The 17286-nt window shown below is 29.5% G+C and overlaps 2 protein-coding genes across 2 annotated transcripts; both read right to left on the bottom strand.

Annotated features, from left to right (window-relative positions):
• Window positions 1-2056: 2056 nt before the first annotated feature.
• Window positions 2057-4645, bottom strand: LOC106755966 (pentatricopeptide repeat-containing protein At1g05600). Its single transcript, XM_014638206.2, has 2 exons — window positions 4465-4645; window positions 2057-3771 (listed from the first exon to the last, which is right to left on the bottom strand). Exon 2 carries the CDS (start codon window positions 3640-3642, stop codon window positions 2134-2136), a length of 1509 nt encoding a protein of 502 aa, XP_014493692.1. The 5' UTR covers window positions 3643-3771; window positions 4465-4645; the 3' UTR covers window positions 2057-2133.
• Window positions 4646-5825: 1180 nt separating this feature from the next.
• On the bottom strand, window positions 5826-8190 carry LOC106756745 (homeobox protein knotted-1-like 1). Its single transcript, XM_014639304.2, has 3 exons — window positions 7935-8190; window positions 7158-7265; window positions 5826-6158 (listed from the first exon to the last, which is right to left on the bottom strand). Exons 1-3 carry the CDS (start codon window positions 8112-8114, stop codon window positions 5970-5972), a joined length of 477 nt encoding a protein of 158 aa, XP_014494790.1. The 5' UTR covers window positions 8115-8190; the 3' UTR covers window positions 5826-5969.
• Window positions 8191-17286: the final 9096 nt, after the last annotated feature.

The raw sequence follows: 17286 nt of genomic DNA, 5'->3' as shown, positions 1-17286 counted from the left end.
TAAAAATCAGTAACGAACCCTAACCAGCATCACTATCACATTTGCAAAAGCCAAAATAATGAAGAAAGATAATTACATTGAAGTAGACAGTTTTTATCCGTGGAATCAATCCTTGTTAATAGAAAATATCTTATGTTGCAACGAAAGTTATAGCAAATATCATTAAACAAAAGAAAACTGCAATTACAGAGATAACCAAGATATTAGTAGGCTAAAAATGCTAAAACTGAAAATTTCCTTAAACTACTATTTGGAACTGTAAAGAAACTATCTAAATAACTTTTGAATGATAAAAACCAAGTCACAATTCAAAAATAACAGAAACTACAATATCTGATTAAAGACCTTGAATTTCACGTAAAACTCACTCCAATGCTCATCACCATGCTACAAGGACTAAAAAATAATGCCTAAGCTACCTAAACAAAAAACTTAACTTCTAAGCAAGTTCTAAACGATGAAAGAATGCTAGAAACTAGGATAATTACTACAATTACAAAGAACTACAAAATTTCACCTATAAGAACCTACAAATGCATCCTAAACTAAGCTAAGACCAGGATCGCACAAAATTTGGAAGTAAATCTGTAAAGTAACAATCAAGACACGTTTTAAATGCTAAAAGACTATCAAAACTGAACTACCAACTCACACAAACTAGAAACTACTACAAACTGTAAAGTAACAATCAAGACAAGTTTTACAGTTAATTATATCTATCCTAAACTAACTATTTAACTTAATGCAGGTTCACACAGTTCTTCAATTGTGCCTTTTGGATTCCTACTGGCTATTGTAGGTCACATACAGCTGTATTAGTTGATAACTCAGCAGCTCCTGCATCTTGACAACATGTGCAGACTTCAAATGTCCAGTCAATCAACTTCTACCACAATGTGTCAGCAGTTCCAACTTTCTTAACCTTGGTTCAGCTCTTCTCAACAGCTTGCTTCTCCTGCACAACATCAATTCTAGCAATTTTAACTATACAGCACGTGTAGACTTCATTCAGCATCTTACTTAAGCTCAAACCCATGGTTTATTTGGTTCACTACACAAGATTTGCTCATTTCTACGAATTGACTAATTAGAGCAGCTTCTTTCACTTCTATAAGTCAAAAAAACTCAGCACAAGTGTGAAGCAATGTCATTTTGGGCTTCCATCAGCTGTCATAGCATTTGGAGATCAATTCCAAAAACTCAACTTTGGGTCAACTCTCTGGTCAACTCTGCATAATTGCCAAGCTAATTCTGAGTTGTATGTGCTGACTAGTTTTGATCACCATTTCATTGCTGACCTTATTTCATTTAGCTACTACAATTACAAAAACACAAGTTCGAATTACCATGCTATTCAAAACTACCTAAACTAGACTAGGCTAAGTCACTAAGTTAATCTTGCTAAGAACTAAAAACCAGAACTGCACCTACAATTCTCCTATCCTAAACCTGAATTATGCCCCAAAAACACTATACAAGTAACCTTAATCTATACAGGACTATTTAAGCAATCTAGTCTAAGCTACACTAGTCTACTCTTAGTTATGAATTATTACTAAATCTATTTACTAAACTAGGCTACTAACTTTTAACTAAATTCCTATTTAATTCTAACTTGTAAAATTGTAATCAAACTAAGAAACTAATATCTAAACTAGAATTCCACAATCCCAGGCTACTCTAGAACTAATTCTAAGACTAACACTAAAATTGCACTACAATTGCCTAATCAAGCTAAATTTATAAAACTAACCTGAAATGCTTCCTAAACTAAATCTAATCTAAAAACTAAAAATTAACAACTTAAATCTACCCAAAACAATGCACTTAGTCAAGAAAAAATTTAAGAATATGGGACTTATCAGTAGGAGAAGAACGCCAAACTATAAAGCAACTTAAAAGATCCAACCTAGGACACGCAAACAGGACAGGGATTCCACAAGTAATCTTATGCCCTGCTTGAAGTTTTTTTGGGTCAAAAGTGAATGCAAGCTTGGTAACTGAACAAGTTACGAAGGGTCAAGTCAGCAACTGAATCAACACTAAATATGGTGTCTTTGAAGCTATTAAAGAAGCATTTAAATTAAAAAAAAAAAAAAAGATTGGTGGTACATGATTCTATTAATCACAATTTCACAAACCACTCAGGCGACTAAATGTCTCAGAAGACGCTTTAATCTTTTCTGAGTTACAAAATAAAGATGCCAATGAATTCCAGACAGAAGTTTCAGGAAGCTTTCCCTGGCTCATCATGTCCTCTAACCACATAACTGCTTCATATTGCCTACCTAAGGAGCAAAGACCTTTAATGACAGAATTATAACTGTTGGTACTGGGCCAGTATGACTTAATTGACATTTTCTCCAGAAGTTGGCTTGCCTCGACATACCTTCTCTCACCACAAAGCATTTCCAGCAACATGCCGTAAGTATCTCTGTCACCTGCACTACCTACCTTGTTTGACATCTTGTTCAAGCTCTCGAGTACAGTCATAGAATTTCCAACATTGTATAGGCTTTTCAAGAGAATGTTGTACACTCTAGCAGTTGGTAGACAATTAACTTTCACCATGTCTTCCTCAATTACCTTGATTGCTTCGTTCACCTTACTAACCTTGCACAATGCAGCTACTTTTGCCTCGAAGATATTATGTGTTGGTCTAAAGCCTCTGTCTTGCATTACCATGATGACCTTATCAGCCTCATCTATCTTACCTTCGGTGTACAGATCAACAGCCATGGCATTATAACTAGCCAAACTAGGAATTGAGCCTTTGACCAAAGCTTCATGAATCACATGTTTAGCACTTTCTATATCTTTGCCATCCAAGAACTGGCCAAGATCAGGATGGTTATAACATCGCTTCGGAGCCTTCAGTCCTTTCCTCAAAATTTTACCTAGAATTTCCACAGCTTCTTCAAGTTTTCCAGCATCACATAAAGCATCCAAAAGTGTTCTATAGACTACAATATCCTCACCATTACCTTTCTGTGAGATCCTCCAAAACATTGAATACAACAAATGGGTGGCCTCATGTAACCTCCTGTCTTGGCACAATCCCTTCATCAAAATTGCATAGCTGTCCCTATTAGGGTAGCAACTTTGATAATCCATCTCTTGGAATAACTGCAGTGCCAAATCAGAGCGACCATTCTGGCAAAGAGCATACATAAGCAAGTTCAATGCTCGAACCCGAGACCTCACTTCCCAACCACAAGAGCTCTTGACAAAGAGATGGTGGGCCATTTCAAGCCGGTTCTCATTCACCATTATCTGCAAAATTGTGTTGAAGGATTCTGTCCAATTAACACAGTTAAACTGAGGAATTGTTTTGTACAGAGACATAGCTTCATCTACCTGGCCGGCATTGGCATATGTCTTAATAACAGACACAAAAACAGAATCCTTGCATTCACATGAATCCTCTCTCATCTGCTCAATCACATCCCTCATCTCAGTCAGCCTCCCTGATGTTCCAAGGATGTTGATCATGGTGGCATAAACAGGACCATTGTGGCAGTAATTGGGGTACCTGGATTTGGCTTCATTGAAAATGTGAAGAGCCTTTATTGGGTTTTTCTGGGTTCTTATAATCTGAGAGAGATAGGTTGGTGTCAACCGTCTTGGCCATCTTATGCTCATGGAATTGGGACACAAACCCAAATGAGTCTAAAACTATTCTCGCTATTTGTCTATATGTTACAATTTGAACGGCAATCAACTCTGCCCAGATTTCGGATGTCAAAACATAACCTGAAACTAAAATTAAGACTGCCCACACATCTAGTTAGCAAAGTCTTCTTACAGGTGATAATTTCAGCATCACATAAAAAATTGTAAATTAAATTAACTTGTCAAAGACAAAACAAAAATAAAGTCCAAAGGCAACAATAATAATAATAATAACATCAGAATACATGTAAAGGTAAGAGTGGCAGGCTAGCCAGCCCCGCTTTTAAAATGCGAGCTAAAAAGTCTAGCCCGATCCGCATAGCAACTGGCCAGCGGGCCGAGCGGCTTTTTTTTTTGTTTTTTTTTTTTAAAAATGAAAGGCACGTTACAAAACCACATCACCCAACAGACCCAGCAAATTTCAGCAAATGCAAATGGTAGACAAATGTCAAAGCTCAAATGAAATCAAATTAAGACAATAAAGTATATTACATCATTCCACCACAATTAAACATACTAAATAAGATTCAGACAACCAGTAATCGGAATCCAATGTTCTTCATTCAAACCAGAAACACCAGCTCTTGCCGGACCTAGACAAAATCGCACCTAGAAATCGAGACCTCACATTCCATTCCAGGGACAAACAGAACGCACCAAAATCCAAAATCACCATCAAATAGGAACCCAACAAATAAAACGAAAGGTGCTCTGCTCTCTCTTGAAAAAGTTAATCAATTCGAACCCAAATCACACAGATAGCAAAATGAAACATAGAGGGAGGGGGAGAACCTCGTCGGCGTCGACAGCGACGGGGGTTTTGCAGCGGCGGTTGACTGGGAGGGAGGAAAGGAGGAGGAGACGCTTCGGACGACGGCGTTGGAAAGGTCGTTGCCTTAAACTAGTATTTTGATAAAATTGAGATCAGATCAAAATTCGGCTCCCACAGAGCAAGTTATGACTTGAAATAAAGTGTGGTATTTATATAAATAGTAAAGTTAAATATGTTTTCAGTTTTTTATTATATAAAATTAAAAAAATTAAAAATTAGATCCTAATTCTTTAAAAAAATTAAAAATTAGATCCTAATTCTTCATAAAAATCTATTTTAATCCCTCAAATATAAGGGTGATAAATGATCAGCCAAAATTTTAACCTTCTTATACTTATATATATATATATATATATATATATATATATATATATATATATATATATATATATATATATATATATATATATGTATAAAGTTGTCATTTATTTATCTATATATAGCTATGTTGGTTTAACCTAAAGTATTTGACTGAATTCTCTTTAAAGTTTTGGATTGTATTATTTCTTAATTATAAACTATTATAACTATCGAAACTTGAAGAAATATAGTATTTAAACTCTTTCTGGTCTTTTTGGGATATGAATATTGTCACTACTTATAGGGTCAATGCATGTGATGAAAAAATGTTACACATTTAAGAAGTTTTTTCTTTTAGTGTTTTTTTTTCCTTTCTGGATTTCAAACAGCTTGGTGATTTAATTGAATTAATTAATTTGTTTAAATGTTTGGTCATCTCCAAACTCCAAAATCATAAAATTACAAATATTAGAAATAGTGTTAATTAACACTTTCGGGATAATTGGGAAGTAGATAAACAAATGAAAATATTATCAATCTTATAATTTAGTATGAGTTTAATTTAGACTCGTTATGAAGGAATATAATCTCTTTGTTCTTGTAAAAACTGTTTTTTCTTTAACTTGTTATTTTTCAAAAAAAACATAATCATCACCAGACATAATTAGTAAATCAATTAGTTTTCTTTATATAAACTAAAATAAAAAAGGATGATAAAAAAATTTAGCATTTATTTTTTCATCGTAATTTCTAACAATGAATAAATGTTGTTTAATTCCTTTACACTTTTGTTAAGATACTCATTGAAACAACCTTATGGTCGTGCATACTAATGTTATGATCTGAATTGTTGGAATTTTTTTAACAAAAATTCTTTACTAGAGTAAAAAATGTCTCGATGAACCTTAATATCTCTAACCTAGGTTCATTTTTATGGAAAAATCTAAAAAGAAATAAACCTAATTAACCTCAATAATATTTATACAACAATAATAATAATAATAATAATAGTCATGGCAGTTAATGACAGTTAGTTTATATATTTATATGAGGTAGAGTTTAATTAATCAGGGATATGATGATAATTGAAAGGCTTACTTAATAACCTAGTTATAATATATAATAATTTTAAAGTATGATGCATGCATGAAAAAGTAAATTGTTGCTAATTTATTGAGAATTTGGAGTGACTAGAAGAAGCAGAAGGTGGTGAAGGTTCAGAAGAAGGTGCAGGCAAAGTTGGGTTAGTGATCTCTCTAAGTTGAGAATGCATGTTGTTTATGAAAGCCATGGACTTCTGTTGTGGTTCCACCATTGCTTCTTTAAGCTTCCCAAGTGCCAAGCAATATGCTTCCTGCATCCATCATCATTTTACACACTTAGCAATGCTTACCTAAAGTCTATATATTCTATCTAAAAGTGCTTGAAGAATGATAAAAGTTTGGAGAAGTATATGAAGGTGGAAGTGTGGGGTCTAATAGGTCTCCTAAAAATGAGCAATTCAAAGAGAAGCTGCATGTTCCAGTCCATTCAAAGCAGTATAACAAAGTGATACTACTTGTGTCAAAAAGTATTTTCTCAAACTCATCCCAGATATTTTCTCACTATTATTTAATGACACCATTGCATTCCACATTTATGATATGTTCAACACTTCAGATACTGCCACCTTCACCTACCATTTTCTCTATTCAAAGTTTTACCATTAGACCTAACACCTTCAAAAACTTTAATCATTACTTTCATCTTGTGTAATCTTTACTGTTCTAAAAATTACTGGTTTTAATCTTATATTCATCCATTTTTCATCATTTCTTTCTATTAACTAATACTGTAAAGATAAGATACATGCAAAATCTAAGCCTGAGACACAGATATAGACAAATGTGGAGAATTCAAGGAAAATAAAATCTTTACGATAAGTTTTGATGAGAAAAATATATAAGAGGTGGTTATGACAATTATATGGTGAGTAATAACCAAACTCTAATGATCTTTGCGGCCTAAAGTAAATGTGAAAAGATAGCATCTGAACACTAGCTAGCACAAACACAGAGAGAGATAGGAAAAGTGTCACAGTCATGGAATTGGAACAAAAAACTATGAGCATTTCTGAGAGTAGTCTCTTTCAAGCAGGAAGCACATGCTTTAGGCAACCATGAAGTGTCCATCAAAATTAACATAATTCAGTTCTCACATGATGTGTTAGGTTATATATTTGACTGACTTTTCGTACGGTACTTCATCATCATATCCCATAAAAGCATTCATTCATACATACATACATTGATGTTTGTGTAAACCAAACCAAACAGGTGAGGAAGTGAGAGAGAGTGTGTTGTGTTAGTCTTACCATGAAGAGATCGAGCTCAGATTGGCTGAACATGCCCAAGTTTTTCTTCTCTGTTGCTTGCATCTGATCTATCTTCAGCTCTCTCTCCAGGTTGGAAATGTCACCGACCTGAATAAAAGTTCTAAAACCATTATCTTTTAAGGTTCGTGCTTAAATTAAAAGAATGAAGATCCTTTGGTCTTCCTGTTATCTTTTGTACACAATGTGCAGCAATCAACAAGTTAATCAGTCCACAGTTTATCAATCCATAAAGTGGTTGATGATAAGAAAAACTTCACTTTCAAGAAAGGTCAGTTTCCATTTCAAATGATGTAGTCAAGCTTTTGTTTTTCTCTATGTGAACTACTTCACCCACCACATTATAATCACAACTTTTAAGATACAATTTAATTATAAAATTAACCAGTTTGGCCAAACTGGAGTTGAACTTCAGCTTGCATATAAATATATAAACGAATCTGCTCCCTTCAGTATGTTATATTGGAAGAAAAGAACTCGATCTGAAAGATAATCCTTGGTCATTTATCATGATCCAAGAAGGGATGAAAGACTTCTTTGAAAGGGCAAGAGAAACAGTTCCCTCTTAAACACTGATTCACATTCAGATTAAAAAAGAAGCATATCGTTTGGAATCACATCTTACAGTTTGATACAATTACTTTTCTGAGAAATCAACCATGATATATGGCATACAGTGATGAAACACAAAGTTGAGGTTGAAAACAGTAAACAGAATTAATAAGAAGGAAGGAGTTGAAAGGAAAAGAGAGAAGGAACCTTCAAACAGTCGAGGTGAGCTTCAACCAGCAGTCCATAGAGAGGGTGGCTGGAGATTCTTCTCTTGAGGATCTCATTGTTCTTTTCTTCTTCTTCTTCTTCCTCGTCATCATCTTGCTGTTGTAGTTGGTGTTGGTGTTCGTAGGTCTCAATAGTAGTGTTAGGCCTCTCAGATTCCATGTCTATTTTTGAGCAGAAGAAGTGAACCTTTGATATGCCAGATATTGAAGTGCTACAGCTAGCTGATAATAATGTGTACTACTATTATTATTATATAAAGAATAAAAATGATAATATATATATATATAGAGAGAGAGAAGTGAAAAATGAAAGGGTAGTACTATATATGGTGGTGGATGAAGATAATGAGGTAAGTGAGATTGAGATGCTCCAACTTTTGGAAGTAAGGGAAGAAAATGAAAGAGGGTATTGCATTTGCATGCATACGTGGTTAAGAGAAAAGGAAAGAGTGTGTGAGTGAGGCCTTTTTGCTTCCTCTGTTAGCATTGTCTTTTAGCAGTGATGAAAGGAACAGTTGAAAGATTTATCGAGCAATGGGGTGGCTTTGTTATGTTAGTACAGTGATTGGAGTTTTGTGTCTTTTTCTTTTAAAACTTTTTTACTAAGTCAGTGATATTCATTCTCTCAAAAACCGAAACAGCCAAAACCGAAACTGTTCACTTTGGTTTCTTCTTCCTATCACTTTGCTTCTCATTCCTCTTTCTGTTACTGTTCTGTGGTCCTAACTACTAAAGGACATTTGTTTACTATAATTTTGGAAAACCATTATATATTCCATGTGCTTCCCTTACCTTCATTTTCTCCCTCCTTTCAACATCCTAACATACCATATTATTCATATGTTTCCTTTCCTACCACACAACACTCATATAATAACCAAAATAAACATACAATAAATGCAGTTTTTAAACAACATAAAGCTTTTCAAAATTCTACGTCACTTTATTTATAGTTTGAAATTATTTTATAACATCATTTTGTTTATTTCTTTTTAATAAAAACATAAATGTAATTTTAACAACCAGTGATTTTGTGACTTGGAATATACTGTGCCTCACCTGAATTGATAAAAGCATTATTTGATTATGCTACCAAATCAGACAGCAGACAAAATCAAGAACTTAATTAAGGTTTGATCTTGTTGGTCTGACTTTTGGGAAAAGCATGGCAATTGATTTTGCCACGAAATCATTTTTGGATAGAATTATATCCACACAAGCTAATCCTAAGATCTGTGTTTCTACTTTTCATCCATTGCACCCAAACTTTAGGAACAAACATTATAAATATTCCACACTTTCAAGTTTCATTATTTTAAATAGTGCTAATTTAATAGTAATGTCATTGCTTAATTTGTTCAAAATCCACTAGCAACCAAGGTAGGAGGAGTGCATATCTTTAGATCTTTTGTTTTTTTTTTGCCGAAAATATAATATGATGAAATATTAATTAAATCCTCTTTTACGATCAAAGTTAAAGCTTAATTGAATCTTGTATAGTGTGATTTTAGTGTTCATAGTTTGAATTATATGAATTCAATTTTTTATATATGTGATTGTAGTTTTTAGTTCTCTCAATTGTGTTTTCTTTTACGAACAAAAGTATATATAGATATAAAAAATTTGAGATACTTGAATTCAAATATAACTGAAATACATCTTGATATAAAGAAAGATTATTAAAATTAAAAATTGGAAAACAATGAAATCTTAAAAGTGGTCATATTGATGTTTTTTTTCCTGAGAGAATGATTTATTAGAGAAAGATTACATAATTGAATATGAGTTTTAGTCCAATTCACATAAAAGAATTGATAGCACTTCTACTTAGAATGTCTCATAATATAACTCAAATATAAATTATCAAAATTAAGTTAGGAGATTTAAGTGTGAATTTGAATTTTATATTAAAACAATAGTTGAACAGAATATAAAAAAGAAAAAAATTTATAAATTTATCATCTTACATTCACTGATAACTCAATGATGTTATAATTATTATTATTATCATGTAATTTCTAGAATGACCTAACAAAAGCATACACAATAAGGAGAGTGGCTTGAAAGAGTTAATAAAAAAATTATTGAAAAAAAATTGAATTAAAAGAATTAGAAACTAACGAATTTAAATTATAGAAAATTAAGAAAAAAAAATGTGAAAATGAAGAAGAGCTTTGGAATGGGTGCCAAGGAATGATCATTGTCATGGGCCATGTACGATACCTTTCCATGGTTTCAGTGTGTTGAGCGCCAAATTTTTTATCATTCACTGTTTCATTTTTACTACAAAAAGAAGCAAAAGATTGTATTGGGAAACTCCTTTTAATGGGATCTCAATTTCACTTCCCACTTTTTTTTTTCTTTTTTTTTATCATTTCTTGTTTTTATTTTTTTCTCTTGGTAAAGTCAAGTTTATTTGGATAGAGATACTTTAATAATATTGTTTGAAAATATTTTTATACGACTCACGTCTCAAAATGTGAAAAATAATTTTAAAAATCATTAATGATGTTGAAATAGATTTTGAGATGAGGTTTCAAATTTTAGGATTTATTTTTATTTTTCAGAAATTGAGTATGAGACAAGATTAGAGAGACCCAAATCTTAGAGCTTCCTCCTATTTATTTATTTTCGTGTCTTTTCCAGAAGCATTGTAGTTCGCTGTCCGCTAAAGTGTCACCTGAAGAAGTTTTGTTCGTTCCCGCAATTGATGTTGTTCGAAACTTTGATTGCAACGCTCTCCATAAAAAATTATGAAATATTTTTTATTTTAATAATTTTATTTTGATTATTTAATTTAAAAAAAATACCGGGAAAAATGATATTTTAATACTATTTTTTGACACCATTTTGATACTGTAGATGTGTCAAAATATGATTGGACGATTTCAAATTAAAAAAATTGAGACAGAGATATATTTGAAAGAGAAAAACTAAAATTTGTTTTTTTAATTTAAAATCGTCCCAATGATGTCAAAATATGATCTTAAAATATCATTTTCCTTTTTCAGAAATATTTATGGTGCACTGCTTTCTTGAGTCATACAAAATATCAATCATCATTCACAAATTTCTCTATTTCTTTACCGCTTTAGAATTATAAAGTTTAGGTATGTTTTAATTCATTTTAAACTCTTCAATCTTGTGTTCTTTTTTTCTTATTAAAGATCAAGTACATATATAAAATCAAGATAAATACAAATGAAATAATAATAATAATAATAAAACGATTAAAATAATAATAAAAGAAGAAAACAAAAACTGCTCAAATAACAACTCTATTTATATACTTTTTTTTTTCAATTTCAGTAAAACAAATTTATTAGCTTAAAAAATGTAACAAATTGCTTAAAATGGTCACTAACATATATAGCATAATTTGCATCCAAATCAACTCAAACATTCATGAACACTAACAATGTTGTTATATATGAGACAGAAATTGCACCAACAACCTTTATGTTGAAAATTGATCCATAATTTTTTTCATTGAACCTCACTCTTTTTTTTTTTTTTTTCATGCTATCGAGGTTCCATTGCAGTTCGTAAATACAACCAATCAGGTATATCTAGATACGAATACTTTTTATGGAAATTTAATATTAATTAAAAATAAAATCAATTTATAGAATATAAATGAATATAAATTTTGATTTATAAACTGATTTTGTGAAAATAAATTGGACACATAAACTTGTATTCTTAATATAATATCATTGTATGTTTAAATAATTATCATATCATCTAAAAATATTTAATCACATATCATCTAGTTGTTTTTTGTGTTTATGAATTTTGGCCTAACTAATGCAATTTATGTTACAAGTAAATCATATTAAATTTAGAAAATAATGTTGTTAAGAATTCATCTTTGAAACTTACAAAAATGAAAAATAGAAATCATGGCCTATAGAACTCCATTCAAATGAAAAAAAAATATAAAGATAAAAATTTCATAAATAGGTTTGATAAGTCTTAGATCACCTCAAAATATAAGAAATTTTTTATAAAATCAAAATGCTTAAGAAAAAACCTTAATAAAGAATTCACTAACCTCAAATAATTAAGGTTTAAATCTCTTTTTGGTCTCTAGGTTATAAGCGGATGTTCAGTTTAGTCTCCGTTTTTTAAAATATAAATCTTTGGTCTCTAAAGTATAAAAAATGTCCTTTTTTTGACTTGAAATACTGTTTCTTACCAACTGCTGCTACATCTTTATATTGCTCTGATTTGTTTCTTAATAATAACAGCATTTTAGATTGCTCTTTGTACTTTCCGCTCATAACTTAGGGACAAAAAAATGTTTAAACCAATAATTAAATATATGACTACTCCATTCATCTCAAAACTATTTATATCTATTTAAAAAAAAATAACTAAGTTTCTAAATATTTTATACAGAATCTCTAACAATTAGGTATAAGTATTGTATTGTCGTTCCAAACAATAATATAATATAAGTAACACATATCTTATGCGAGCATCCGACATCCACATATTCGATCGATCATATATATATAGAGAGAGAGAGAACAAACACACAAAATAAAGAAAATGTCCTAATGCATCTCAAAAAAACTGAAATCTGAGCATTGATTACTTACTACTGATGCATGTGAAGTGTAATGATTCGACCACCATCCATGGAAACTCAATCATATTGTATGTGTGTGCATGGAAACTCAATCATACTATTATCTGTATCATTCAATTCACAGCAAACTACACGTAGAGCAGTGTCTGCACAGAGTATTTGATTTGATTGATGCATCTATCAGTAATCCATCCAACATAACTTTATTTCTACTTATAGCATTTTTTCATTAATTCTACAATCCACCAAATAAAGAAATCATATATGTTGTTTATAGTTTTAAGATTACAAAACTATATTATAATTTCATGTTTTCTTTTTATGGAATAAGATACTCTTAAAAGTACAATTTTTATCATTCTCTAAATCAAATATTCCTCCTGTCACATCACTTTCAATTTGTGAACTCAAGTTAAGTGGCCTTTTTAATGTATTATACATGAACTAGTTAGCAATTTTCAAAGTAAGACTTTAAATTAAAAGAATTTAGTTTAAATTAAACAAAAAAAAAACATAATTGGTATCTGAAATTAATTTATATACCAACTTGACAGAGCTAATAAATCTTTTATTTGTGAATGTCTAAAAAAACTGGAAATTGAATTTAAAAAAAAAAAAAACTAAGTAATCAACTACTGAACTAAGAAATAGTTTAAATTTTTTAAATAGTCCAAATACTTATTGAATAAATCCAAATATTTATAGATTTTGTATTTCCAATACTACTAGGCATGTTGAAGAGAAAAGTGTAAAGATATTTGAATAAATTATAATGTAGATGAGTACAAAGTCTTGATAATTCATTTGCCAAAAGATCTCTGCTGCTACTTTGGTTGCATCACATGCCATTCAGTAATCATGCTGTCTACTTGAATAACATTTTTATATTCACACACACACACACACATATATATATATATATATATATATATATATATAGGGTTGATGTAGTGCATTGAAGGGTATTGGTGTAGTTTTCTATTAAGGGCATAGATGTTTAATCAGTTTGTTCTTCGACCTGAAAACTCTGCCACCTGTGGCATATAATAGGACCAATGTTTCTTAGTTCTCTATGCAACAAGGACCAATAATTGAGACTATTGAATAACCCTAGAAAGTTATATGCTGCAAAAGTTCACTTAAAATTCAACAAAGATAGAAACTATTAGTTTCTTTAATCACATGATGTTTAACTTAACCTTTCATAAAATACATGATTAAGTTTGCTAATTCTTTTACTTTACCTTTTTATTATATGAGCTTAATCCATTTTTTATCGAGTTGTTCTCTGAAACTTTAAGGCCATACCACTACCACTTCAACTTTATGGTTGCACAATTAATCCAAACATGCAACAAGATCCCAATTAAAAGTATTTTCTCTCTCATTATTATAAAAATAAGGTAAATGTGGAAAATTCAAATGAATTTAAGTCAGATAAAAATAAGAAAGTGAAATAGCATATAAAAGTAAGAATTCATTAATTTATTATTTTAAAATTTTGAATAAAAAATAATGTTTATATGATTGGATTCAGGTCTAATTAATATTGTATCTTGAAATGAAATCTCGATAGATGTAACAATAAATTTCTATAATTAACATATTTATTATACTCTTGTGAAAACAGTCAAAAAGAGTAGTAATATCTTTTTTCAGTTATAACTAGTTTTAAATCTATGTTGGAGTTGATATTTGTTATAAGAGAATTAAATATTAAAGAAAAAAATAATAAATATATAAAAAGGTAAATTACATTTCTGTACTTTAAATATTTTTTTTGACTTATATAGCCTTTTTCTTTTCCTAATACACCAAAGTTATGTGTACGAAGCAGGACCCTGTGAGCAGGCAGAGTTAATTCAGATGGTACATCCAATGCACCAATGGAGCTTTGCCCATTTCCAGATTCAAATTGAAATCCTATGGACTCAACTTCGTGTTCTTCACCATTACGTTGTAATATCATTATTATTATCATTTAAATTATTTATTATATACGCAATTAAACATGGGTTAAATATGTTTTTGGTCTCTTTCAGTGAAAATTAGAGTTAATCCTTTTCAAAACTTTGGTTCAATTTAGTTCCCAAACTTTAGAAATGTATGAATTTAGTCATTTTAACCAAATTTTGTTAATTTTATCTGAAATTTCAAATGTGTTTCTCAATTAACGTTGAAGCAAAAATATGTCAAACAGTCTAAACAACTCAAATGCTATCGTAAAACGTGCTTGAAACATCAAATAAATCTAACCAAATTTAGTTAAAAGGATTAAATTCATACATTTTTAAACTTTGGAGAACTAAATTAGGTCAAAGTTTTAAAGAGGAACTAAATCTAATTTTCACTAAAAGTTAAGAGACTAAAAACATATTTAATCCATTAAATATTTATAACTTGTAGTATCTTTATCAAATTAAAGAATGAATGATTAAAAAAATAATTAATATAAGCTGAAGTAGTAAGAAAACATGGATTTTATTTCTTGAAACACGGATGATTTATAATAGAGGGAGAACAATAAAAGCTGTTAAAATATCTGTTGTTGAAAACTCAAAAACCCTAGTAAGATGAGAATGCTACCTGCTGAGAGTTGAGACACTGTTGATAGATCCTTAAAGCCGTCAAAGAGAAACCACAAACACTCTCATCCAACAGTGGCAAATGCTATATATATATATATATATATATATATATATATATATATATATATATATATATATATATTGTGCTTTTGTACATGGTTCTATAACGAGTTTAATGTTTATATAAAGATAGTAAAATATGACGAATTAATAGTAAGTGATATTTAAGAATGACTTCTGAAATTGTTTAAGCAATATTCAATATAGGTTTATATCTTTTGAAGATGAGACTAAATGTTATATATATATAATTTCAAGAGGTATTTTTTAAATATAAAACCATCACATAATTTTAAAGTTAAATTGTCTGTCTTAAATTTTGAAATACTTTAATCTTTAAATTTTAAAAATGAATTAATATAACTTTTTTTAATACAAACATATTAATTTTTTTTATATGCTTTACTGTATTTTATATTGATATTTGAACTTAAATATAAACAAATGTTAGTATGAAGCGTTGTTTGATATGTTAAAAATGTAACATAAGAAGGATTATGTTTATTCATTAAAGTTTTGAAATTTAAAATAATTTCACATCAAAATTTACGAATTAAAAATATATTTAATTGACATTTTTAATATAATAATAAATCTCAGTGTTAATAGACTTAAAATCAAACAAAATCATAGTTTATCATGTATGATTAATGAACAATTTGTTGTGTATATTTATTAAATTGAGAAGCAATCCCTTCTTAGATAATTTAGGTAAAATGTTAATTAGTAATTTAATTTTTATATTTAGTTCATTGATTTGTTTTGAGATATTTTTTTTTACTCAATTAGTTTCTATTTCTTTTAAAATACTCAATATGGTTCATCTATTAATGTTAAAAGATACAACAAGTCAAAGTTTAAGTAATCTTCTATTTTGGAAGATGTGACTATTAAAATCAAAGGAGTTTCAATATAAAAAGTCACTCAAATTTTAACATGAAAAAAATCATCCATTTTTTGGGACGTCACAAACCTATACTGTGATATATGACATATTTCAAATGATATACTAATGTCAATTTAATATAATGAATCACATTGAGTCTAAGAGAGATAATAACTCAATCAAATCTTTAAAAAAATTAAGATTTAAATTTAGTCTTTTAGAAAAAATAGAATGAGTAGAAATGAAAACAAAATTAAAGAATTATATATATAGATTAAATTACTAATTAAATAATAGTAATTAATCGAATTAAATATAAAACAAGAAGAAAGGCAAAATGATTATTTTGAATCGGACTTAGTTAATATAGAATAAATTGGTTCAAAAGGCTTTTTAAAAGTCATATTTTAGCCTGCACGTGTCAGTTTGGCATAGTCTTATATGTTCTGTGAAATGCATTGTTGTGAAAATTACTTATATGTAAACATTTTATTCTTAGAAAATGATATTTTAACATTATTTTTTTGACATTGTACACGTATTAAAATGTGATTGGACGATTTCAAATTAAAAAAAAATTTGATTTTTCTCTTTTAAATATGTTTTTGGCTCAGTTTTTTTTAATTTGAAATCGTCCAATCATATTTTGACATGTGTGCAATGTTAAAATTATAAAAAATAGTATTAAAATATTATTTTTCTTTATTCTTTCCAACAACATATGTGATATATATTATTTGGTTACAACACAGTTAAAAGTGACTCATAAACGACAATATTCACTGTACAGACATATGTACATACATTATCATTTTCTTCTCTGCTGGCTGCTTTTTGCATGCATCATGTTTTGCTACTGTTCCTCACCACGTTTTGTTCATCCTATCTCTCTACAAGTATGAATAAAATAACACGTTATTAATTAAATATTTTATGCAAGTTCAAATTTTCTTGAAACTGCTGCTTCTCATAGTAATCTTCTGGCATTTGGAGATTATCGGAGAAGTTGCAATTGAAATTTTCTTAAAATTGTAATTTTTTAGAAAGTATTAGCATTTTATTGGTGTTTGAATGATATATTATACTGAATGTGTCTCTTTTCTTTAATGTTTTGAGAAAAATAATATTTTGAGATTATAAAAGAATGTTGGAAATGTTACATCTTGTGAAAAAAAAAATGATGAAAAGTTTTATCCAATGTATT

This window comes from Vigna radiata, chromosome 1, assembly GCF_000741045.1.
Source record: "Vigna radiata var. radiata cultivar VC1973A chromosome 1, Vradiata_ver6, whole genome shotgun sequence".
In the NCBI taxonomy this organism is placed as follows: domain Eukaryota; kingdom Viridiplantae; phylum Streptophyta; class Magnoliopsida; order Fabales; family Fabaceae; genus Vigna; species Vigna radiata.
This window is presented reverse-complemented; position numbering and strand designations above follow the sequence as displayed.